The following is a 26,425-nucleotide window of genomic DNA, read 5'->3' on the forward strand; positions in this document are numbered from 1 at the left end:
TTCGATTTCTCCTTCTATTTACCAGACTAATTCTCTACCAACCTCTCTTCCCCCTCCTGTAGCCATCTATCTCTACATCTCTGCCTTTCCTCTTTCTAGCTATGGTTGAGATGTGTTTTGATCATTTCAGGTGATGAATTGCCAATTCTCTTGATGACAATTATGGCTCATCCAACCCCATTTATAGATTCAAAACTCTGGAAGAGATTAACTTCTCTATTTCCTCATGTTGTTCAAGTTAAGGTGGAAATGTTGGGAAATTGCATTTGCTTCTGCAGACCGAACTGAGCGCAAACATTCTGCAATCCAAGAAAAAAGGCAAGAAGTCTTCTGTGTAAGATTCAGGTTTTTGTTTTCCTTTCATAGGCTTCTGTTCCGTGAAAGGACTTTTGATTTGACGCTGCTTTTCGTAGGTGCATTGCACAGCTCCACACATTGCATTTTTTTAACCGTAAAAGCTGGAAACATTTGAGTCAAAATGCCAGCAGCACCGAGAAGAAGCCTCTCGCACTGAGAAAGCAATCTGTCACGTTAGAGCTATAAGACGTGACCTTTGAAAACATAAAACCAACTGGATCCGTAGCGGTTTACACAAAATACTTTACAAATCATGGGATGCACCCGCTCTCTGTTTACTTTCTGCTAACCTGCATCTGTTCTGCAGTGATGGATTTTGCTGGTTTAAATCAGTGAAATGCTTTGCATATCTCATTCAATATCTCTTTCATTTATTGCAGTAAATACAAAAACAATTTGCCCTTTTCTCACCTTTTGCAGAAAGAGCTAAATATCCTGAAGCATTTCATTATGATTTACTCAAATCATTTTTTTAAACGCATATCTTTTTCAAATGTCAAGGACCTGAATTTGTAAAACTGAAGAAAAACTGTGCTCAGACGCTTTGCCAGCCGTTATCTGACATAAATGTAATGCAGACTTGAGGTGAAGTGAGCTTCATAGAATTTCTCCTGTATGGGTAAATTGTGTCTGATCATGATATTAAGAACAGTTTTTGTAGTTTGCATTTTTGGAAATATTCATGTCTGTAAATACTGTTTCCAATGTTCTGTCTTTAACACTAAAAGTACCATGGAAGGGCGGTTTGGCCTTTATACCTATTAAACCCACATTTTGTTATGGAAATGAGGTCGTTATAAGCACACGGCAGGAGCACAAACAAACCACCAGGAAGTGCAGCCGTCTCTCCTGCCTCTCAGCACGTGTGCATTCACTGCTGCCATATCAATCATGTTATTGAACACTGCAACTGGCCGGCGCCGTGTTAATCTTGTCCATGATATCCACGCCACACTTTGTAGTATTGTATTGGATTCTTTTTGGTGATATTCTCAGTCTGAATCACGCTGTGCATGCTGCGTCTTCTTCCGTTTGGGTGCATACGCTGTCAGCGTGGCACCGGTGGTTGAAAACACCTGAGTGGTGAAGTCCTTGCGGTCCGTCTGTCTAGTTGATTGTGGAATTTCTCGCCAAATCTTGTTGACTTTGGATGGATGGTGGTTTTCCGGCTAACTAGTCGTTGTGCAAGTGACAGCAATGTGAAGAAATTATCCGTGGTAACATTTCTGCCCTTGTCCAGGAATGGTTCCATCAGCCTCATGCCTACACTCTCGGACAGTCTCTCCCCACTAGGCCGACTGGGTTTCCTTGCCAAGATATGGGAGGATGTTGCAGATGTATTTGGATTTCAAGTCACATGCCACAGATACACTTGTGGCAAATGCAGAAGGGAGATGCCATGGCAGTGCCGGTGTGTGTGATTTCTAAAATGTACTCGTTCACTGCCACTCTAACAATGTATCCAGAATTTTTTTTTTTTTTATCCCTTCCTTCCTGTTGATCCTTCCCAGTGCATAGGGCACATTGTCCAGTTTATGTCTTTATGGCTATGTGCAGTGAGGAATTTATCCATCTCAGAACCAAATGAATGACCTCTCTTTTGAGAGCAAGCTACATGAAAATGTGATAAATTGTCACAGTGCTTTGTGGTTAACGACCCTGAAACCCGTCAGTCTGGTTGCAGTCACATGAATCGTTATGGCCACATGGGTCGTTGGCATGTTCACAGTTTTATTTTATTTTTATTTTATTTTTAGTCAAGGTGAAGCTGGGTCATGGAGGTGTTGGTTATGAATGTATGAACAGGTTTTGTTGACCGGCTTCACCCTTTTGTCATTGGGATGAACCAATTCCTAACTGCCAGGTTTGAAGTAGGGATCTTAGAATTTTAGGCCACGTTTACACGTAGCCGGGTATTTACAACAACGGATATTTTCCCCTCTACGTTTTCAAAAATATCCTCGTTTACACAAACCCGCATGAAAACGCTGTTAACGTCATGCCAGCCAATCAGAATCCTGGAAAAAACATCAACAAATGACACGTGTAACTTCCAGTTAAGGCTGATTTATGGTTCCGCGTTACACCAACGCAGAGCCTACGGCGTAGGGTACGCTGCGACGCACATTGTACGTCGCGCATCGCCGCGTACCCTACGCCGTAGGCTCTGCGTCGATTTAACGCGGGACCATAAATCAGGCTTTACTTCCAAGACGGAAGAGTCTTTCGTTTGGAGTGACAGAGAAGTGGAGTTACTTTTAAGTGTGACTTTAGAATATAAAACAGGTAAAATACAAGAAAATATTGACGGTGGCCAAACTAATTGTAAACACAGGTCGCACACATGACGCTGGTGAGTTTCTGGTGCATAATGTGACGTTCTGAGGCTTAAATCTCTGTTTTCCTCCGTTTTCCTCCGTTTTCCTCTGTTTAGACGCAAACGTAAAAACAGAGTTTTTGAAAATCTCCACTTTGGCCGGAGTTTTCAGAAATGATCGTTTTTGGGGGCTTTGACCTCCGTTTTCGTGTAAACGAACGACCAAAACGCATGAAAACGCCTCCGTTTTTGCTCCGTGTAAACGGGGCCTTAGACAGACACAAGCAAAAACAGAAGTCTGGTTGTGGTTCAGCGTGCTCCTGCCATGTGCATCTAACAGCCTAATTTCCATAACAAAATAAGTGAGGGTATCAGCTAGCCGTCGGACCAACTGGCCCTAGTGTGGATCTCGTAGGTAGACAGAAAAATGCTGGGACTTCTCGTGTTAAAGACGGCCTCGTCCGAACTTCCACTGAGCAAACCAATTTGCGTACCATTCCTGGGCGAATCCCAAACGCATTACAGATAAATGATGATGTTGTTTTGAGTTGGATTGTTTATCCGTGTGAAACATTTATTGGGCCGCTTTGTGTCCAGATATTCACACACACAACGCGTCTGTATGAGAATGATTGTCCTCTTCCACTGTCATTATCATTTGCATTTCAATAGTCCTTGCTTGATTGAACACCAATAGTAGCATAAAGTGGTTTGGCAGGGCAATTTCTTTTTTTTATTTATTTATTTGTTCCCCCCTCTAAACAAACATGCATACTTATTGGTGTGTCTTGTCATCTGTATGAAGACTCTGAAATTCTGTCAGGCTTTCAATTTACCATGTGAGAATATTTAACTTCCCTCTTTGTATCATATTTTGACTTGGCTGCTGTTTTTAACAGTCTAAAAAGTACACACACACATATTTACAGGTTCTGAAGTTGTGTATCAGATCTCCTGGTTTAATTAACTTTGAAAGCTCCTGTTCTGTATTTAGTTAGCATTTGCTTCATTTTGATGTTCAATAATCTCGTGTGCTGTATTTGTTTATTTTTTTAACCTTAGTTAGTTTTATTTCGTAGAGCTTGCTTCCCTGTTTCCCTCCCTTCTTCACACCAGGGCTATTCATGCAACATGGTCCACATTATGAAGTACTTACTGACATGCCAGTCGTCATTATCTGCTTTAATAGTCCATCATAAAGGTATAGCAGAATCACTACTGTGACCAAATTCCGCCTTTTTCTGCAGCGGCCCATTGCATAATGGGATATAGTTTGAGAGGTAGGTCGGTCTCGTTGCAGATTAGAATGTTTGTACTGGTACTATACAAAGAAGATTTGACAAAGCCTCAGGTTTGATCAGCAGCTGTCACTTGGGGGGCCTTGCATACATTCTTCACCATTACTTACTTCATGATGAGTTTGCTCTTTCACCACTCATTTAGCTCCTTCCTTTCTCTGTTCCAGTTAGTTCATTATTTATTTTTTGAATTAATCTGTCTGAACTATGGTTTTCTTCTGTTTATTTTTCCATTTCATTTTCTTTCTTTGGAGTACCTGCCCTGAATGCCTCGAGTTCCATTCAGGTTAAAAGTTAATTTGGTCGTTTTATTCTTTGACAGGTTGGCTCCTAATGAATTGCTCCTATCTTTGGGCCCTCTCCTGGAGCCACTTACCACAACAATTCACACATTTTTCCAAATGAATAGTCATGTAAATTGCTTCAGATGGTTTTGGTTCTTGAAGGATGAATCCCTACAACGTTTTCTGATCAACTGACCACCTATCACTGTAGGAGGTTAACACATCTTTTATGGGAAATGCCTTTTATAACTTGAAGATGTATTATTATAAATGTCAGAAAATACACGTATGCTGCTCTGCACATCATTTGAATCTTTATTTAGCACCATTAGCATGTTAAAAGTTCTAATCGGTTTTATTAGATGTTTTTGATGATCTGATCCAAACAAATCATAACATAAGTGGTTTTAATGCGAGTAAAGTAAATGGGAACACTCCCATTTACCTCAATCGCACTGTGTGTTTTGGAAAGCAATTAATATACATACAAATTCTTTTAAGTATGTTAGCATTACCGTTCTGCGTGTGTTAACATTTAGCTCTGCGTCCAAGTAGATTTCACTTGCCAAGTCATCAGTTTCCTCTTTCTGTTCCTGTATCTCATCTGCATTTATTTCTTTTCATCTCATATTGATGTGTGATTATGGTTATGGCTTTGGGCCATACAGTATCCTCACTAATGCATATATGAATATACTTAAGAGATGTCTATCAACTTCAAGAGTTCGTGTCACGTTTTTTCGGGGGATATTGTAAGTGTCGGATGCAGGTTTTCAGAGCTCTCGGTGAACAAGCACATTGAAGGATCAGCTAGTGTTAAGAACATATGTTGCATCAATCTGTATCCTACCCTTTTTTTAATCAATTTTACTGCTATCATGCTGTGACTGGTCATCATAGGTAGAGGTGATCTTCGTTATCAAAATTCTTGTAGCCAGGTGTCATTGGCCCTGATGGAAAAATGTCCAGCTTTTGTGCAAGACGTGAACATCTTTTCTCCCCCATTTCTGTTCCTTTTCTTCACATCTCTCCTCAGTCAGTGTCTCTATATTTCTGTCAGTGCGCATGGTGAAGAGAAGAAGTGGAGCGGACACGAAATATATCCCTGGTGAAAGACAGGTCTGGATAAATAAAGAAGAAGTATACCTGGAGCTACCCGAAAGGGAAAGTTAGAGGAAGACAAGGGACGGAAAGTTTTTTAGTTTTTTTTCCTCTGTTTTTTTTTTCTTAAGGCAGCTGTCAGATTTTAAGAGGACAATGAGCAGGGGAGAGGGAAGGTAACAAGTAAGGAAAATGTCGAGGTGAAGAGGAGATTGCTGGATGGGCAATAATGAGAGGTGGGTCAGGGTCAGCGATGGTGAAGGACGTGAGGATGGATGCAGCATTGTGTGTACAGAGACCCTGAGTGTAGCCTGGATAAAGCAATGCTGCAGTGGAAATATGTTTGGATGGATGACCAAATCATGAAAGTCAATAGATAGGAGCCAGAGTATTTCGAGTACTTCAACGAATATTTCTTTACTTCATACAGTCAGCACTTGCATCTATTTCACAATAGAGTATTCAGCACTATAACTCTCAAGCACTGATAATTGCTTGTGTTGATTTAAGTTCATTCTTACTTTCTCAGGTGAGCGTAACAGCTTCTCCACTCATATCTGTTGTTGGACAAATCAGACTTCAGTGTTACTTACAGAGCCTGAAAGGAGTGAAGTGACTGCAATTAAAGCTTTGATGTCAAAATTCATAGAAACATATTTCATTTTGATTACATCTGGATTAAGCTCTGCAAAGTTGAGCTCACAATGAAATACTGGTATTTGAGACTGTTTCATCTCACTTGCATTATAGCTGTTTTATCAGCTTACCCCCTTTTGAAAATTGCTAGTTGAAAAATGTTATGAAAACTGTTCAAGCTTTGTGTTTTTATCAAGCCTTTTGGCATTCATCCTTGCTTTTTTAAATGAGATTGTATTTGGCAACTGCCTTATGTTCTAGACAGCTTTTGGGCAAATCTAGTTTCCCTTCTATAGTATTACTTTTTTTTTTATTTTTGCAGTCTTTGTTTTGTTTTTTTTTCACCCCCCCAGAATGTCTTCCAGTAATTTTCTCACATTCAGCGGGGAGCAGAAGGCTGCCAAATACAGTTGTGTGCTGCACAGACATTTGTTCCAAGGAACACAGTTTTTTGTTTTTTTTCTATCTCTTTTTTTTTAGGACAGACACAGCATGTGTACCTCTTAAGGCTGTACGCATATGTCCATACCTGTATGGCGGAGAACCAATTTTTGGTTTATAATTTTGGTTTTAATGCTCTTTACTCATTGCTTTTTTGGGTATCATTGGATGAGTGTGCAACAGAGAAATGGTACCGGTATAACAAACAATGTCTGGCACAAACAGGGCCCATTTGGCCATGAATGTTGCTGTCTACTCAGGATAATTGTAGCTCTCTCAACTCAGCCACATGTCCAAAAACATGCACCTTATCTGCATTTTCTTGTGGTCACACCTGAGCCCTCTTTTTATAACCCATGTCAAAGCTGTGTTTGGACATTTGTGGTCCACCTGGCCCATGCAACACATGGCATAACCCAAGACAAACATAGTTCATCACCTTTAGACCACATCTTCAGTACAAAACACTTGCTACAGTATTTCCCTAACCCAGACTTAGCAGTATGGGAATGATCAGATACTAGCAGGTTCGACTGAGCTGTTTTTCCCTGTAAGAATAAAACATTATCATTATCCGCCTATATTACAGTGTGGGAAAGTATTGAAAATTGACTTTTATTAAAGCCAGAAGAAAATAATTCTCTTTTACACACAGGGCACAAAAACGTGCGGCAGTAAAACTGGGCCAAATCGATGTGCAGACTATGATCTGCTGTGGCTTCATCCCTCCTAGAGGGGTGAAGCTGAAATGGTCGATGATGACACGGGCTTCCCTGGGCGTACTCTAAAATAGTTGGCTTTAGAAACAGAAAAATACAACTTTATTCCACATAAACAGTCAAGTCCTGAATGTTTTGATGAGTATTCCCAGCAGCACCATCATCAGCTAAAGTCTCAGTTTTAGTTTCGGTCGTATTTAATCTCCACTAAAGCTCAACAACCTGTTTGGAGTTTTACTGTTAGAAAAAAACTAAAACGTTTCTACTTGCAAACATGATGTTCAAATTTGATCATTCAGACCAGTGAAGAATAAGACATTTGTACTGAGAAATAAACTTGCAGCTCCACGGATAAAGCTCCAGGATGGTTCAGTTCTGGGTTCTCTCAGTGGAAAAATGCCTTTTCATACCCAGGGTTCCTTGTTTTTATTGTGAATCGGTGCTCTCTAGTATTCTAATCAGAAAAAATAAATACATCGATAGCCAATGTTTCTTTTGTTAAGCACAAAGACTAGTATTGAACTTCTGGCACCTTTTCAACGAGCAGAATGAAATCATCTGTTCACTCGCTTCATTGTGAGATCAATGAAAAAGGAACGAATGAGTCAACATGAGACCAACAAACAGTACATTTTCTCTGAATTTACATTATTGTTGAACTAAAAAGACAGGTATTTGGATTAATCCTAATAAAATGCACCGTTCAAACTCATATCCTCCTGTCTGATAAGTCTTCTGAGTCAGTCTTCTAACTAAGTTTTCTTATTGACTTGATGGAAAATAACAAGACTGGCATATTTAATTTCTTGCTCCACATGATGATGATACAATAAATTGAGAGAGTAAAGCTTCTCCTAATGTATAATGTTCCTATTCCTTGTCACAGCAGTTTTTTTTTCACTCTTCCTGCATACACAGGTGCTCATACGTTTAGTGTTGTCATTTTAATTTTTTCCTTTACTCTCTTCTTCCTCATCAATATCCTTGCGTGCAGAATTAAGGTTGTGCGCAGTCTTGTGGAAAAATACACTGGCAGTCCTGGAAAACACGCATTTCTCTGCATCAATGCTCCCAGTCACAAGAGGGGACAGTAATTTTTGTTTGCCAGTGGGATAGTGACAACCCCATAGAATCACAGAGCCTGTCTTTTGGATAACGTTTCAAATTCTCCTTTTCATAATTGATCTGGAGCACACGGCATTCATCTCCTTTAAATGTCTGGAACACAGAGATGTCTGAACACAATAACCGTCTACCATGTAAAAGTGATTACATCAGTGCTGTCAGAGATATCGGAGGTTGCCGGTGCCCAGTTTAGGTTTATGTCCTTGCCTGTTTCACGTTGAAATTCCTTCAATTATTTTAATATGCAATGTTGAATGAGAAATATGTAAATTCTCTCATCTCTTTCTTTGAGGAATATTGTTTTAAAACATATTTTTACACACATTTGGAGACTTGAGATTCCCTTCCCATTTTGGTCATTAAAATATTTTTTGGGATACTGATTTTTGTATCAAATTATGAATACAATCACCTACTGAGTTCACCCGTTTTGGCTTTGCTTAATCCTTTTTTTTCAGTTTTAAATCCCCATAACACAGTTTTTTTTTCTATAGGAAGAGAGTTTATATCCTTGCCGGATTTTCTTCCTTGTGACGGATGTATTGTCCACATTAAGATGTGAACAAGACTAACACAAACACACCGTCAAGAGTTGTAGGCGTTCACCTGCAGCGTCAGCTTTCTCTGCCTCGTTTCCTGTCTTCTTGATACCGAGCCATAAAAACAAGCAGAGGAAATACAGAGAGAGAGGAGATAATGAAATAAATACCCATGCCTGGCAACACTTCAAAGAGACAGTGAGAGCCTGATCTGCTGCACCGCATCAAGAGAGGGAAAAGACGTTACATAAAAAAGAGTTGATTGGAAGATAAGAGAAACCATAGCATCACAATTCTCCTATTGACAAGATCTGCAACCTCTTTTCTCTATTTTTAAGAGTAACATTCTTTGGTTGAATGACTTGAAATCGGTATTTGCTAGTTAGTTTGCACAATACAAAATGAATGGACTATATCGATTCAATATCAAATTATTTATGGAAATAATTAAAGTGTATGTGTGTGTATTTATAAGATGATGTATATTTAGTTCAGTTAAGTAGACACTATCTTAGGCTTTGAAATCCTTGCCAGTATTATATAGACTTAACTTTAGCCACTCACTTGGGCCATTCATATCGTGCAGAACTTGTGCAGCCTAAGATTATGACACTGATGATCATGGGCAGCTTTAAAATAATAAATAAACAGACTACAGCTCATCTGAGATAAAATATATTTATCTCGGTCACATTTGAGAACCTCTCCTGATGTTTTCTTGGCTTCTTTACTGGTGTAGAGCAGCAAAGCTGGATATTTTGATTTAGAGAGATTAAGTGCAAAAGGCTTTTTTTTCTTCTTCTAGGATGCCATCCATTGTGACATGCATTGTCCTTCATACCTTCTGAACTGGCAGCGAAAATCAGATTTTTTGTTTTTGTTTTTTGCAGCTACAATGGCATTCCCTGCATGCCTTATCCCTCTGGGTTACTGCAGTTGTGCTTCGTGTGCTGCGTATCAATTTCCAATCTTCTGGTCATTTTTCAGCATGTGGTGCCATGATGCAGAAAGCTGGAGCCTCTTGCTCCAAAACGGAGAAGCTTCTGGTCTTCACTGTGTCTCTTCCACCCACATTTGAACAAATAGTCCAAATGAGATTCACGGTTACGTTTAGCAAACGCTTTTGATCCAAAACAACGTTCAGTTGAATGTGCATGTTTTTAGGACCCGAATAACCAGGGGGGGGGCATGCAAACTCCAAGCAGAGAGGCACCTGTCGAGAATTAAACCAAGAACCTTCTTGCTGTGCGGCAGCAGTGCTAACCACCACCCCACCATTCCTTTTGATTTACACTCATTTTCTTTCAACATTCATTCCCTGGGTTTATGTGCTATGAAAATGTGTACTTGTTACTTTGAATAAATATACAGTAATTCTTTACAGTTGATACATTTTTAATTATAGTCAGCTCTGTTTATACTGGATATGGATTTAAAAAACATAAGCATGTAATTCCTCCATTTTAACCGTTTGCTGCCGTGGAAAAAGCAGCCAAAACAAGGAAAACATTGTTTTCAAGGTTTTTTGTCCTTATTTGCATTAAACTTGTTTTATTATTGTATGTTTGATTATGTGGGTGGTGCTGAGGTCTCAGAAGTCCATGTATCAAATACAATACATCTTGCATCGTAGAGTTAATGTGTGCATTTTTAAAGAAATTCTCAGTTGCCAGCATGGTGTATTAAAATACTGCCATGATGGTGTTCGTTCTCAGTACACTCTTGTACTATACATGCACTCTGCACTCCCTGTTAACATAATCAGGTCTGTTTTATTCATAGATGATTTGGAAGAAAAACATGGTTGTATGTGGAATGCATTTTCCATCATTCATGCTTGCACAAACAGTGTTGCACATTATATATGTAACCTATATATGTAACCTGTGAAACACACACACACACACACACACACACACACACACACACACACACACACACACACACACACACACACACACACACACACACACACACACACACACACACACACACCAAATTGTCCTTTACACTTCATTTCTCCCTTTTTAATGCTAACATTTTTGGCATAGACAATAAATTGAGCTTTGTCTGCTTTTTATTTCCCATCCTAAGGCCACAATTACATTAAGTGCACTATTCCATTGTTCAATATATTTATTTATTTTGTTCCTAATGCATGTCTCTGTGCTGCCCACTGACGTTGACTTATCTCTGGCGTTGGGTGCTTAGGGAATAATAAAAATATCTACATCCCAGTTATGAAAATGATCCCCCCCCGTTCTTCAGTCTGAGTCCGAATTCCCCATTGATACGGGCTCTCTCTAGGCCTCAAAATACACAGCCTATTAGCCTAAATCCAAGTTCTCCTTGTCATTAACAAAACACACATGGAAATAACAAAAGGATATTTTTCTTACATGCAAAAATAGATGGTCCTCCTTGTTTTCCAGTTCATTTGAAACTGGCCATGTGCTTATGTCTGGCGCACCCAATTCTGTCCAAACTCTCAACAGATGGTGACATTTAGGTTATTTTTCAACCATGACAACAGGGTTGAGGGTGTGAAGTTGCCTGGGTGGATGTGTTGGGGAGAGTAGGGTCAGACCTGACACATGGTTCAGCATCTGCTCATTTCAGATTTGTGAAAATATATGGCTAAAAAAGATGTGCAATTAAAGACAGAACAAATAAACTCTGACACCAACCAAAACAACTCATCCTCTTCATTCTAACCTCCATCAAAAATAAAATATGGACCTCCACGTGAACGTGAAGTAATACTACTACAGGCTATGGGAGTTATGCACTATAGCACATGTTTGGATACGTTTTAGGCACACAGGCTAAGGTTTTCCTCATGATTCATTCGAGTGACAAAGCATCAATCCCACTGAACCATACGTCAACCATAAAACAACAATTACCTGTCAAAAATAAATGCGGCCATGATGCCATTGTTCCCCGCTACCTTCTGTTCTCTTAACTGTCAATATCAAGGAAACAAAATTCCTGTGAACAGAGTTTCTTATTCAACCCACACCAGTTTTTGGACATATTTTAGGTCTAATCATTAGGGGTAGGCAGAAATATCTATGGCAATATATTGTGATACTTTGCTGGTCGATTCGATGTTGATATTCAAATTTTTTTGTTTGTTTGTTTATTTTTCAAATAATAAATAATGTTTCAGATGGGTTGTAAATCCGGTACGACTATTGTATACATGGGTTTAAATAATATTTCTAGTTAATTTTATATTATGTAAATAATATAAAAAGCATATGCAAACTTGTATGGTTACAATAAAATGGCATGGATAATTTGAATTATATTGTTTTGACCCAGTATGTTTCATGAATTATCACTATAATCTGATGTATGTGCAACTTGGATTTTAAGATGCATAATGCCTTTTTACAGTTTTCAGTGAGCTATGGATAACATTGCAATATACCGCAAAATCTGGATATTGCAATATCGTATCGTGATTCAAGTGTCGTGATGTGTATCGTATCGTGAGGTCCTTGGCAATACCAACCCTTACTAATTATTACATTTTGTACAGTGAATTAGTTTATATAACAGATTTAAATGGGACTGAAGCCCGTCCCAGTTGTTGTCAGGCTAGAGGCGTGGTGGTTCTGGAAAAGTAGCTAGACTGTGAGAGGACTGCACAGAGAAAAATAAGACAATCACAGTCACTGCTATTAACAATTTAGAATCACTGATCAACCTAAAAGAAATGTGTCTTGGACTTCTTGAGAAGAAACCAGGTTACCTGAAAACCTCAGCAGGCATGGGATGAATATGTAAATGCCATTCTGAATGGCTTAGTTAGTTATACTGTTAGTTACTCATTTAGGAAAGCCTTTTCTGAAGTAATGTCCAAGTGAAGAACAACAATTAAGCAATATTAGAGTAAGAGACCCTTCCATTAATTACTTAGTCAATTGAATACATATAAAAAGAAAAAAATGAAAGATGTCACAAAAATGACAGTGCAAGGCAGACCTGTAGAGAAGAGAATGTGACAAAGTGGAGTTAGAAAAGTTAGGATCTTAGAGGGTTTGAGGGAGTAGGTGAGTAGGTGTGTGCCGAAGAGATGCATCTTCAAGAATGTATTGCCCCTGTTGTGATAGCAACTGGTAACTAGTTCCACCACAAATGAGAAAAGTCTGGATGACTTATGGTAGGAATGGTCGTGCTTGATAGTACGCCATAGAAGAACGTAATGATAAATCAGGAGTATAAGCCTTAAAGATTTAAATAACTGGATGCATTCCCAGAAGACACTTTGTAATCAAGCATTAGTCATTTGAATGTTGTTTTTTTTTGGGGCGGGGGGGGGGGTTGGCAACCAAAAGTAGCATCTGAAATTCAGCAAGTATGGTGTGACACGTACCATATTTGGTTAGTTGTACTCCAGACGTGCCATTGCATCTTAAACCATCTGTAGAGGCTTAAACCTACATGCTGAAAGACCTGCGAGAAGAGCACTGCGGTAATCTGGTAGAGGCAACCAAGGCCTGATCCAAGAGTTGGGTAGCATGTTGAGATGGGTACAGCTTAAGCTAGGATTCAGACGTCTTGCTGTTGGGGGAGAGCTCTGACTATCACAGTACATTACTTCTAATTATCTTGGATGATCTCTTTCCAGCTGAATAGATTAAATTAGAATGGAACACGTGCAATAGATATGTCCAGATGAAGGCTGATGTGTATGCCAGAAGACTGTGTGTGTTGTATGTGAGCATTGATGAAAGTTATTTATTTAAGAGGGGAAAGTTGTTCCTCATTTGCAACAGCCCATTGTGGGAGAAGAATGCTAATCATTAAGGAATCTGTCTTGCACAGTGACAGCATTCAACCAAAACTGCTTCACAAATTTAATTGTAAGATAAATAGTTGAAGGTAAAAGTTTATTTGACCAATTATACATGTATTTTTTTCTGATCAACATGCTTGATAAAGTAAATGTGACATGTTTTCTGTGCATCTGAATCAAATACATCTCTTTCTTTAAAAAAATATATAAATACTATATTGAATACAACCTCTTCATCTCAATCCTCATGCTTGGCAGAGCATGACTGATTATTGTTGTTGTTCAAACCTGCAGTGAAAAAAAACCTCCCGTATTGGCTTATTGTAGACGACAATAGTCACTGACTTCTATTCATTGCATATATTGCATTTAATCTGGCCTTTTACAAGTAACATCTTATCTAGGATTACATGAGGACAATGTGTTTAAAGTAAGGTAGAGCCATTTGACAAGCTGTTGGTGCTTGATAATAACTAAATGTACTGTAAAAGTACAATGTGTATATTGTAAGCTCCATCCATCCATTGACTTTACCCACTTAGTCTTATTCAGGATGAGAGGGGTCTACTGGAGCCTATCCCAGCTCTCTTCTGGCGAACACCCTGAAAAGGTCACCAGTCCATCGCCTATTTTGCTACATATTCCAAAAAAGTATAGTCTATTATTTAGTCATCTTTTGAAGAAGAAGAAAAAAAAGTTGTGTGAATCCGTTTAACATACCTGAGGGGAAAAATAGAAAGGAACAGACAGGAAGGAATGAAAAAGTTTTCTCTTCATCCATTTCCCCATGCATAGCTGCGACAATCATTTATTCACTCATGTCAAATTATCTGGCAGTGTTATCAATATCTCCCTGGGAAGGGCAATTTATCATAATTGAAAATCAGGTTTGAAACATATTGACAAAATGTGTCATGCCAGCAAAGTGTTTTTCAAAGACTGTTGGAGTGTGTGATAATAAGCTTGAATGTGTTTTTTTTTGTTTTGTTTTTATTGAGTTTCTTGAAAAATATAAGAGAGAGTTTTAATGTAATTGGTGATAAATGAGGTATAGCTTGTTGGTTTGCTTAGAGCCCTACCACTTAACTTATCAGTCTCTGAAGGCAGAATCTTTTCTCCTTAGATTGTTTGTTTATTGTTGTACCTGATGAGTCAAACAATTGATTGTTCTGTTTTAATTGTGTTTGTGGTATCAAACTTGAAAACTGTTGGTTCTCATGTTAATGGAAGAAGCCACTTGCCACTGATCCAGTGATAACAATGAGGACCCTTTTACCTTTTTTATATAGTCCCTATTGAGACTATATAAAACGTAAAGGGCCATCACAAACACAGCTGTGTTTGGGATGTAGTGACCCCCAGTGGCATAAATCACAATTTACAACCAACTGAAAAAACCCTATAGATCCTAAATTGAAAATATCAAATTACTGAATATATACGTACTCTAGAGCCAGTGATTGGTGTGTTATTTCAGTGTAATATTTTACTGCTACAACACAGAAGAGGGACACTTTTGTGGTTTAAAATCTGTTCTCTGGTATGAAAGGTCGTTTTACATTTATGAAAAGGTAGTTTTTACATTTACGAAAACACTGTTGAGAATATATTTCGGCTTTTGCAAATTGTCCTAAAAGTTTCACTCAACAACTTCGACTTTTTATAATCTTTTAAAAGCCCACCTACATTTATATGTGTGGACTCAGAATATCGTTAGAGCATTATTCCATCTCTTCTCTGCTATAAACTTGTCAACTGCTAGAGGGGTAACAGAGGTTTTAGTCGTGACAGAATTATTGAATGGGCTAATTTTTAGTGTCACAGGTAATTTCAAAATGCTTTCTTGGCTCAACACCAATTTTTGATATCAATAAAAAGATAGGCTCTTAGTCCAGTGTACTTTCCTTGATTTATTTTCATAATACTAGCCTTTTTGGATTTTTAAAGGAAAATTGTAAAGGTTTGAAAGATAACAACAGATCTGAGCTTCTGTGACCACAGTGAATCAATGTATAATTTACCAAACAAAAGATAAATGTCCCCAGGAAAATGCAGCTGGCAATGCATGTTCTGCAGAAATAACTGACAGTAATTGTTATTAATTCAGTCATTGTTGACCACTGTGTTGTGTAAGTACTAGTTATTGAACACATGGCTTCATGATTCCACTATTTACAGACTTATTTTCTATTCCTTCTTTGAGCTGACTAAAGTTTAATTATATGGCGAAATGCATGTTTTATATGTCAGCTCATTAACACATTAGTTTGTGCGAGAGGTACAAAGTGTAGCATGTCCTGAATTATAATGTAGCAGCAAACAGCAAGATACAAAATATAGCATTCTTCCCAGGGAGCAGTAACTTGTTTGTGGGTCATGATCGGAGCCGCTGTGGTCAGGGGCGAGGCAGCCAGCTGTGCTGCACCACAGTGGGACAGTTGGTGCATATTGCGCCCTGCTGAGCAGTTTGGAGAAGTTGAATTTTCTTATTACCCCGAACAAAAGTTTACGTTTTATGGATGAAGCCACATTTTTCAGTAGTACCTGAAATAGTGAGATTTACAAACTCCTTGAGGGGTTTAAAGTTAGCTTCCGCTTTTTGTTTTGGTGTTGTTTATTTCACATAAGACACCTAACGATTTTCCTTAAAAATGATAACTTTCCCTCTCCCACAGCAAAAAAAAAAACTTGATCGAAATCATACAAGACAGGTTGACATAAATAATAACTGATGCATGAACTGTGATCCTGATTTATTTTAGTTTGTTTTAAAACAAGAAAAAGCATAGGACGGAGCAACATGATCCGGATGATGAAGTGGTCAAAGATAGAAGTACTTTCCACAAAAATTGTGCACTGTGTGTAATGGTCCGTTATGGCTGGTAATGTGGCTCACGCTGCTTTCTTTCCCTGTAATGACATTGTTTTGTTATGTAAAAACTTCACTGCACTCGTCGCACAGCTCATACTCCCCATTTACACGTCTCTGATACCCATCATCTGTTAACCCAATCCTTTCCATTACTCATTTTAGAAAAAAAAACAACAAACCAAATCTTTCATTTGGACCATCACCCTCTTTCATCACACACTTTGAAGGTTTCTATTAATCAGCACATATGTCACGTGTTAAGCCGATATAAGTGCTTGAATGTTTTGGTCCCTGGATGTGTTTTTACGTGGGCGTCACATGCGCTACAGCTGGAAGACAAAATGCCCTTTTCTGTGATTGAGAGGTTCAGAACTGCTGTCTCTTTTCACAGCGGGAGATCCTCTAAGCTTGTCTGCCATTTGTGAATCACTGATAAGACGGAGGCAAAGGCACGGATTTGGTCGTGTGCTGGAGTGAGCTTGATGTAAAGACAGAACACTGACTTTTGAAATGTCAGCTGTACTAAATCAGATGAACAACATAAGTTTTTCATGTTGGTTTACAGACAGGAGATCTTATCCAGATGAAAGCCATAAAGCAGGGGCACCGTGGAGGGTTGTTGATGTGGATAAATAAATTAAGTTTGACTTTGAGGGAGAATGAGATCCCCAAGGGGCTGATTCTAAAGATGAGAAGGGGCAGAGTTGAGAACTTTATGCTGGAGGCTAGTGAGAGACAGAAGACTGTTTCACAACTTGTTAATCATAAGAAAAGAGTTGCCACATGGATAAAGAATTGCATTTTTGATATTGTAGGGGTCGAATTTAAACGGGTGTGTCATGTTTCCCTTCATGTGTGGCTATACATAAATTAGTGAGCATCGCCTTGTCTGTGAGTGTGGGAGCTCACATATGAGTCTCCTGCTAATCTCTCCTGAGAGCTGAAAATGAGAGAATACACCATTCATTAAATCAAACAACATTGTTCTCCAAAACAGTACCCTTAAATGTTTAAACAAAGAATAAGAGATTATAGTTGAAGCACAGACACTACAAGAACGGGAGTAGGAGATAAGATGGGAGGGTCTTATGCACTCGAAACCCTTCAAAATGCTTTTCCTATACATATCCATCCTACCTGGGGATATTGTTAAGTCTAGTCCCCACAAGCTATTCTACTCCATTATTCTACCAAAATAAGAGTATTTTCTTTTGGAGGGGGGGTAGTGCACTTGTGGTTCAGTACATGGAGAACATGAATATCTTTTTATGGAGAGTGCCTCGTGGAAGTCGGTCTGCATATTAATGTGGCCTTCAAACAGCTTCAAGTATAGAACTCGGCATTAATTTTCAACATTGTGTGAGACAAATTCCTTTTGTTTCTTGGTTCAAAAATGTAAGGTAATAATTGATGGTCTGGGTACCGGGAGATGGTGGAGGTTGCAAACAGAAGAAAAGTCTCATAGTGTTTCACAAAAGTGTCATGAAACACATCCATGTGTTTTCCATATGTAATTAATGACATTTGAAGTTTTTACACTTTATTCCGAGTTCACTTTGGTTGATACTCCTTATTTGTTTTCTTTTAGGCAATTAATGCAAATGTTAAGGATTTGGCCTTAAACTATGTCAAGGATTCTCTTTTGAAAATATTAACTTTCACAATACCTACTATGATTGTGATCTGCTTATTGTGGCTTATCTGATAACAAATCCAGCTATATTTTAAAAAGAAAAGTTTTGAGATTCTGTGCAGGTACGAGTGAAACCTTCAAGTGAGATACAATTTTAGCTGGAAAAAAGAATCAATAGCCCCTTTCACACAGCCAGTTCGAGGCGGGAACGTTGCGCCTTTAAGCCGCCTCGCTGTTCTGTGTGAAAGTCACGGAGGCGGAATGGGGGGGCCAAGTGGCCCCACCAATAAGCCGGCAGCGGAGGTAGTCACAGAGCCGAAACGGGGTCTGTGTGAATGACACAGCCGGCATGCCGGCATGCCACTAGACGCTGACGCTGTCGTCACGCCTCTGATTGCGGAACGCCGGCATGCTGTGTGAATTTACAGACGGGAGCGGCGTTATGCCGGCGTTGTATGGTTCTGTGTGAACCAACAAAGGCGGCGTATTGGCAGGACTTCTTTACACCAATATTGCGGAATCTCTGTGTGAAAGGGGCTAATGACTAAATAAGATGAATAAGCTATGCCGTACCTATTTTATCGAGTAAGTGATGGGAATTAATCTCTGTAAAAATATATGTCTATTCAGGAGCACATATTTTTTGTTCTTTTACTTGGCATATTTGACTTGAAAGTATATCAATAAAATGAAACAATAAAAGTGAAAAATATGACAAGATGCCATCCATCCATCCACTAACTTAACATTCACTTATCCATGTATTGGTTTTGGGCGGAGCAACCTAATCAGAGAGACCCACGTCTAACTCTCCTATAAGCCACCTCCTCCAGGAATATGTTGTTCCCAGGACATCTAATATGTCTCCAGCGCGTCTTATAGTTGGACACATCTGAAACATGAAACATCTGAAACAGGCATGCTAACATGATGCTCAAATCAACTCAACTGGCCCTTCTTGATGTGGAGGAAAAGCAACTATATTCTGAACCGTGTAACCTTATCTTACTTCACCTCTACGGAAGACTCCAACCATGCAATCTTGCTTGTTAAGTCACTATCCACAGTTTGTGATCATAGGTGAGTGTAGAAACATAGATCGTTAACAGAAAACCAAAAGAAAAAGCACCGCCTTATGACTCAGTTCCCTCTTCACCACAACAGACGTCTACAGGTTCTACTGGAAAAGCTGCACATATCTGTTGATTTTCTGCTCCTTTCTTGCCCCAGTGCTGAACAAGACTCCTTCAACTCTTGAGGTGGCCTAGGCAGTATATTTACTTTAAACTGTATGTTTTCGACAATTTCATGGCTTCACAAGCCCCATATGAGGATTTCAGAGTTGTCGGATGGTGGATAGGTATTCTGTATCAGAGATAGGATTTCGCAGCTATGGAAGTTTCCATTGTGTTAATCATTTTATCCTCTGTTTAAGAAGTAAATGGTTGATATGAAGGATTGTATATTCTGTAAAGATTAGGTGCTTACTCAAATTTTACTGGACAAAACTGCCCACTGCCAGATAGCATGGCAATTTAAAGGTTAAGACTGTATAATCTTTTGAAAAACAGTGGATCAAGTGGCTTGGATGCATTACCTGACTCTGCAATTCCCCTGTGCTCTCTTGTTTTCTTTGCACCACAATAGGTTGCTGTTTTCAGCAAAAAGAAAAAGCTGTAAAGGCCAACCTGTACAGCTTACACTTTGCACCAACCAGCTGAGGAAGGTACTAGCCGGTGAAATGAATTGAAAGCTTGCTTTCTTTGTAAAGCACCTTTTTTCTGAATTCAGTTATACATCAACACTAACATAATACTGCATTGAATAAATGCAACACTAAAGCTTTAATCGCCTCTATGTTGTATATCTGTTACATACAGTATGTGTATGAAAGAAAATATATGAGGTTAATACTGAGAGTGACTTGTAGGAACTTTTATTAGATAAAAGTAGAGCTGTTAATGCAGTAAGTCAGACTTTAAGGCACAGTTTATAACACACAAGCTTTTATGTGACAGACGAGTTTTCATGAATTATGGAGAGAGTACATTGTGAATTTATGTGTAAGAAATGTACATTTTTATCTTTTTTTTTCCTCTATTCTAAGTTCTCTAGTCTAATAGACCGTGATAAGACCTGTAACTGTCAACACAAACAAAACCATGGAAATAAGTTGTGCTTTATCGGGAGATGAGTATCGGGCTTCAAAGATGAATTATAAATGTGATAAACAAGTTCCCTTATGAGGTTGTTGATGTGGAGCCTCCTCCAGTCTGGACTGCATGCAGTCAACATCCCCGTAGTTTTCAGCAGTGCATCTACTTTCTCTCAAAAATCAGATCTTTAAAATGTAACCTGTGGGTATTTCTGAGTTCAGCCTTTCACAGCAGGCCACTATGTGCTTTCACAGCATGCCACCGTGGCATTTAAGAAGCTGGTTAAGCTTTCCAAGGGAGGGTCTTCCAGAAATAAATGCATGTAAAATATCATCTTAGAGGAGAATTTATGCAAAAATATTTTGTACAAGTGTCTCTACAAGTTCTGAATAACGAGGCAGGTCTCATGCTGGCTTTACTGTATATCCATTTCACAGTTTTTTAGTCTCCTAGTTGCCTTCCTTTCAGACCTGCTTGTCACTCACCACCTGCTCATTGTTGTTACAATACCCCAATGATCCCCTGATCTCATTTCTCAATCTATGCATCCTCCTCCTCTCCTCACGTTGTAGTCTCTCCATCTGCACATGTTCAGAGGAGCTGAGGTTGCAGCTTTTTAGCAAACTAAAGCATCCTTGCCTTGGGGGCTGCCATTTAAACTGACATTAAGTAAACATTACATATACCACTACTGTATTATTTCTCTCACATGAGCACTGAAGGTGATTTTTGACAACAGATGCATTCATTTAATTTGCACAGTGGGACTAATATGACTCCTTCAGACAGCAGGGGTGCCTGACAAGACTTCCTCAAATGATGCACTTGCTTATAGCTCCTCCAATAAGCCTCCTCCCACCTCATTTTATTAATTGATACATCTTACAAGCCACTTTGCTGAAATTGATTTCCAGATCACAGTTGGGAGGGGCGAGGATAGAAAGAAGTGAAGACCAAAAATTCTTCTTTAAAACCTAATGCTGTTGCAGTCTGGCATAAATGCCTAATCGGGGAAAGTAACACTCTTGGGGGCTGTGATATTATTTTAAAGCTATTGTCCTATAGCGCTTATCTGTTTTACATGGGTTTTATGGTGAGGACAAAAATAAGATTAGTCATGTTGTCACTTCAGTACATTAAAGAATGAAGAGGGAGCCAAGAGGACAAGCAGAGGCAAGAGGAATGGGGAAAGGGGATATACATATTGTGCCATCCTTGGTGATAACATTAATGTCAAGGTGGAAGGGGGAAGGAAGACATAAACGCTGATGAATATTTATGGATGCCCCCAGTGAAGTGCTTTTTTAGAGGAGTGAAGTGTGACAGCACTTTAGGGTCTACTCATGAACAGACTGTGGCTCTATGAATATTCATTGTTCATTGTCCCAAAAACAATTGGTTTAAAGCTTCTGACTGCCTTCCATCTGTAAAAATGTGTAGATTTTTGAGTAGGAAGCATGAGTCTATTATGCAGTTTGAAAGGTCTGGCACAATGCACTTGGACTGCATAAAAAAATGTGTAAAGATCTGCACCATTTAGGCAACTTTGCTCACCTAAGAAAGTCTAAACCTAAAAAAGTATTTGTATTCATATGAGATAGTTGGTTTTATTCAATTCTTCTGGAACACATTGTTTGCATGATGCGTGTCTGCAGAGCAGTCTTTATGTTATCACACTATATTTGTTTGGAAGTACGAAGTAAGAGTGCATTCAAGTGGCACAGTCTATAACCCCATCATTTGCGGCAAGATGTCCTTGAACATACTTCACAACACGCAACATTAACCCTCCCTCAGCCTGACTGTGCCGTGCATCCGTCAAAGTGTCACCTCGACCAGAGCTGTCCTGTTTAAAAAGTCTTTATGGCACATGTTTGGGGTAAAAAATTGGAGGTGAGAATCGTGAGTGTTTGTGAACTCTATTCAAAAAGTGTCAAGCGACTAAAAAGGGAAGCCAGATGCCAGAAAAGGAGGATGTTGCATATTCTGGCTTGTGTTGCATTATTTCCAACCTTTACATAAACTATAGAGTATTTCACTAAAACTAAAACACTGGCACCGGGGATGTCATTACCTTACTTTTATTTGTTTAATAGTAGGCTTTACTACTATAGTTTTGAATTACAGTGCATCACAGAGGAGTAACTAGGGTTCATGTGATTTTAAATAATCTACTAAAATGAGGCTTATTTAAATTAGAGGTTGTCTAAAGGATGAAGTGCTCTGCCTGTTTTATATTTGATCTTGTTTCATTTCCTCAAATTAAAGCTCTACATTTTGTTAAATTAAAAAGTTATGTTGATCTCAAAAAGATTATTTTCTGTAAATACTGTTTGATGTTTATGAATTGCATTTTACAACTTGTTAATTCCCATCCAAGACATGTCAATTTAATGACAAATATTATGAAATACAGTCATGCAAAAGTTAGCTCCCCCACATCAAAAAATATCATCATATTTGATCATGGTGGGTCTTATTACTGAGTGATGTATTTTAAAAAAAGAAAATCTATTTTTTTACGGTGTAAAGCTTTAATACAGCTTAACAAACATGAAGGGAAAACGGAGACCAATATTTAGCACCCACATGATATAAGATCTCCTAGATCGGACCTTTCGCAGCAATAACTTGAAGTTGTTATTTCCTGTCTGAGTTTATGCCACACACACACACACACACACACACACACACACACACACACACACACACACACACACACACACACACACACACACACACACACACACACACACACACACACACACACACACACTTTAAAAAGGGACCCTGCATTTGGATTTTGACTGTAAAGTGAAATCCTGTAAATATACAGTAGTTTGTTACAAAGCATATTTGACGTGTATATTGTATAAATGTGCATTTATTATGCCCCTTTTTATTGGTCCCATGTCATCAGTGTCTCCTCATTTTCTAATAGTTTACTTAACAAACAAACAAGATGTAATTTATGAATCATTCAAGTTTGTTGTCCTTGTTCCATTCAAAATGAGCCGCGCTCCAAAGACCTTCCCCATGACCCCCAAGGGTAGCAGATGTATTGTATATACAGTTGTGTTTATAAGTGAACTGTCCTTGAGCGTGATAATAAACAATTTTATGCTCTGAACATCACTCTGAATTAACTTCAGCACAATGCCTAAAACCCAAGGGGGTGAATAATTTTTCATGGTGACTGCTGCAAATTATCATTAGTTCATGTAAAATTCCAGTGCTTAAATTGCACTTTCCCCCCTTTTAACATTTCCTCGCTCATGTATCAGGCTTTGTTACCTTTCGTTTGTATGCCTTTCATGCACTTTTACCCCCAATTAACTCCATATTCGGTATAGGCACAAATGCCTCGGACTGATCAGTCCAGTGGTGTCACGTCCTGAAAAGGTGACGTCTGCAATATAAATAGTTTTACGAAGGTGCTGGGTCACAATGTCCCACCCTGCACAGCTTCAGTGCCTCTTGACATTGATTCTTCACCTTGCTGGAGCTCTACTGAAGGGTTACAACACCAATTTCCCAAAAGCTCCCCTCTGAGCACACTACAAAATAGCATGTAGCACATTGATATGAGCCAACCGGACCCACAGAAGGAAAGAGCTGAAAACTGAGTGAAAAGATCATCATTTATAACTCAAGATCGTCATTTCTATTCACATTTATCTTTTATTTTCTGCCTTTTCGAAGTAGTTTTTCATCAAGTTTTGTGAAATGTTTACAGTTGTGGAAAGAATATGTGCTGCTAAAAGGCGCGAGTTGACATGTGGAAAAAGTGATGTGTTTGAGAACGTAGAAACTTTCTGAGGTTGTTGGCGGAGTGGAGCAAACATTTCCCATCTCCCACCGATACTCCCCAAACCATGTTTCAGCGGAACCACTTGAAAGTATTCTGTGATGGAGCAGCCTAGTTCTGTGAACAGAAAGTCTCCAACTATTGGTGACCGCTGAAGTAGTTTCGAGGGATATGCTAATACGCCGCATATGGGTATGTGAGTTTTGTGTGACAAAATCTGGCTGTTGGCAGACCCTCACGTTGTCAGTGATGGTAATAGTTTTCCCGAGCCTTCAGGGAGCTGCTCAGCAGGATGCTGTGTATGTGTGAATGTGGCTGTGTGCACATATCAGCAGGAGGGGGTATAGCATGCACCGCAGTGCACGTCTCGACAGCCAAGTCATCAACCTTTTTTTAATGTAGCACAGCGGGGATTTGTTTGTGTTTTTGACAGTTGTGGTGGTTGACTTTTTGATGAGAACTTTGGTTATAAAGTTGGCAGTCAAAGAGACTCCTCAGTCTCATCGTGAACAGAATATTACTGTTTGTGACATGCATGATTTTTGCCCGGCTTGTTTGAGTTTGATTGTAAACATTTCTAATGTTAGACTCCATCTCTCCCCCTCCTCTGTTCTCTCTCTCCCTGCAGGACGAATGTCATAGGATGAACACTGCTGGTGGGGTGTGTCTGTCTGTGCTGTCCTCCCTCCTGGCTGTGGCTGGGGTCCTGGCTGCTGTGTCTGACCTCACTCTAGCTCCCCTCTCTGCCCTAGCCGAGGCTGCCCATGGGGCTGTCGACAGCACCCCCCGCACCAGGGCAGAGGGGGCCCCCTCGCCCCTGTCCTCGCCATGCTCCAGCCTTGTGGTAGGCGTCCTGTACGGCTCTTTCTCCCTAAGGGAGCTCTTTCCCTCCAGGGCACCTGGCTGTTCCTGGTCCCTGGAAAATCCAGATCCCACCAAATACTCCCTCTACCTTCGCTACAACCGTCACCCTGTCATCTGCCAGACACACTCCCCCATGCTGCTTTCCCTCGACCACCACCTGGTCAATCAAAGCTGCCCCCTTCATCTACAGACGGAAACAGCCAGGGATCAGGAAGTCATTGATCTCTGCGGCAGCCACTCTCACTCGGACAGACCTTACTCCTTTCTACAATTTGATAAGAACTTTGTCCAGCTGTGTCTAACAAGACATCCAGCTGCAGATGAGCCTCAGGTGCCTAAGGAATTGCTGGAGCAGAGACTGGTGGAGGTGTTGCTCATCAACAATGAGAACTCCAGTCAGTTCACCTGCGGAGTCCTCTGCCGATGGTTTGAGGAGTGTTTGCGCACAGATCACAACGGTGACCGGGAGGTTTCCGAGAGCGACGGCTGCGGAATGACTCAGACCGGCTGCATTTGTCCAAATCACAACATTATGGCACCACCTGTTCCGTTACTCCCGGAGACACCGCACAGTTTCAGCAACGGTTCACTGGTTCCCGAAGACTGCTGCGTCACTGAACTGCACGCCAACGATGCAATCGCCATAGCACCTCGAGATGTCCGACAAGGTAGGATTATGTTTCTGTCAGATCATGTGATATTGCTGTGGTTTTTCTATTATCATTTTTAATGCATCACATATTAACACACACAGTGCATTTCTCTTTGCGGGAAAAAAAAAAACAAACATGCAATTATCACACATTTTCAAGGCACTTAGTAGCCTATACACTAAACATTCAAACAGCATCGTCTCCCTCATGTGCTTATTTGTTCATGTATAACATCTCGTGAAAAAAGCTGAAGTTTATTTCTTGTTATCTAGCATTTTATGTTACCTCAGGAGGGGGCTCACCTTTCTCTGGTTGACAGAGAATTTATCATTTGAATTTTATCTTTTTGCTTGTTGGCCTTTAATTAAAAGGGAGTTCAAAGGAAGCTCTTTAATCCCTGACTGAAATTCAGTCTTTTGATCTATGTTTTAGTTTCCCCATGTGGCCAAGAGGTGTGGTTCTCAGGATGTCAATCTACAGTGTCTCATGTTATTGTGTGTCTTTAGTATGTGCGCGTTAAACAAACTGTTGATGATATCAGGAGAGAATCTAATATGAAACCCGTGCCCAAATTTGTACACACGACCATTCAGCTGTCAATAAATTCAAGACAAAACAAACAAGCAAGTCATGCATAACATTATGTATGCAGTTGCATAACTCTGTGTCTGCTTGTTAGCAATGCAGATAATTATTTATCTAATTTGATAATGTCATTACAGTAAGAGACAAGCGCTTGCACTAAACTTTCCTTAATTGCTGTCCTTCATCACTGCCATAGAGTTATTTATTCTAATGGTATTGCATTTAAATAA

At 39.5% G+C, this 26,425-nt stretch overlaps 1 protein-coding gene across 3 annotated transcripts in view; it reads left to right on the forward strand.

Annotated features, from left to right (window-relative positions):
- adgrb2 (adhesion G protein-coupled receptor B2) overlaps nt 1-26,425 on the forward strand; it is a 280,821-nt gene that overhangs the window by 67,172 nt on the left and 187,224 nt on the right. For all 3 annotated transcript variants that reach the window (XM_061740983.1, XM_061740985.1, XM_061740986.1), the window contains one exon: nt 24,722-25,625. In XM_061740983.1, the coding sequence (XP_061596967.1) occupies nt 24,722-25,625 (904 nt within the window). The remainder of the gene's footprint in view (nt 1-24,721; nt 25,626-26,425) is intronic.

Source organism: Cololabis saira, chromosome 15 (assembly GCF_033807715.1).
Source record: "Cololabis saira isolate AMF1-May2022 chromosome 15, fColSai1.1, whole genome shotgun sequence".
Classification (NCBI taxonomy): Eukaryota; Metazoa; Chordata; class Actinopteri; order Beloniformes; family Belonidae; genus Cololabis; species Cololabis saira.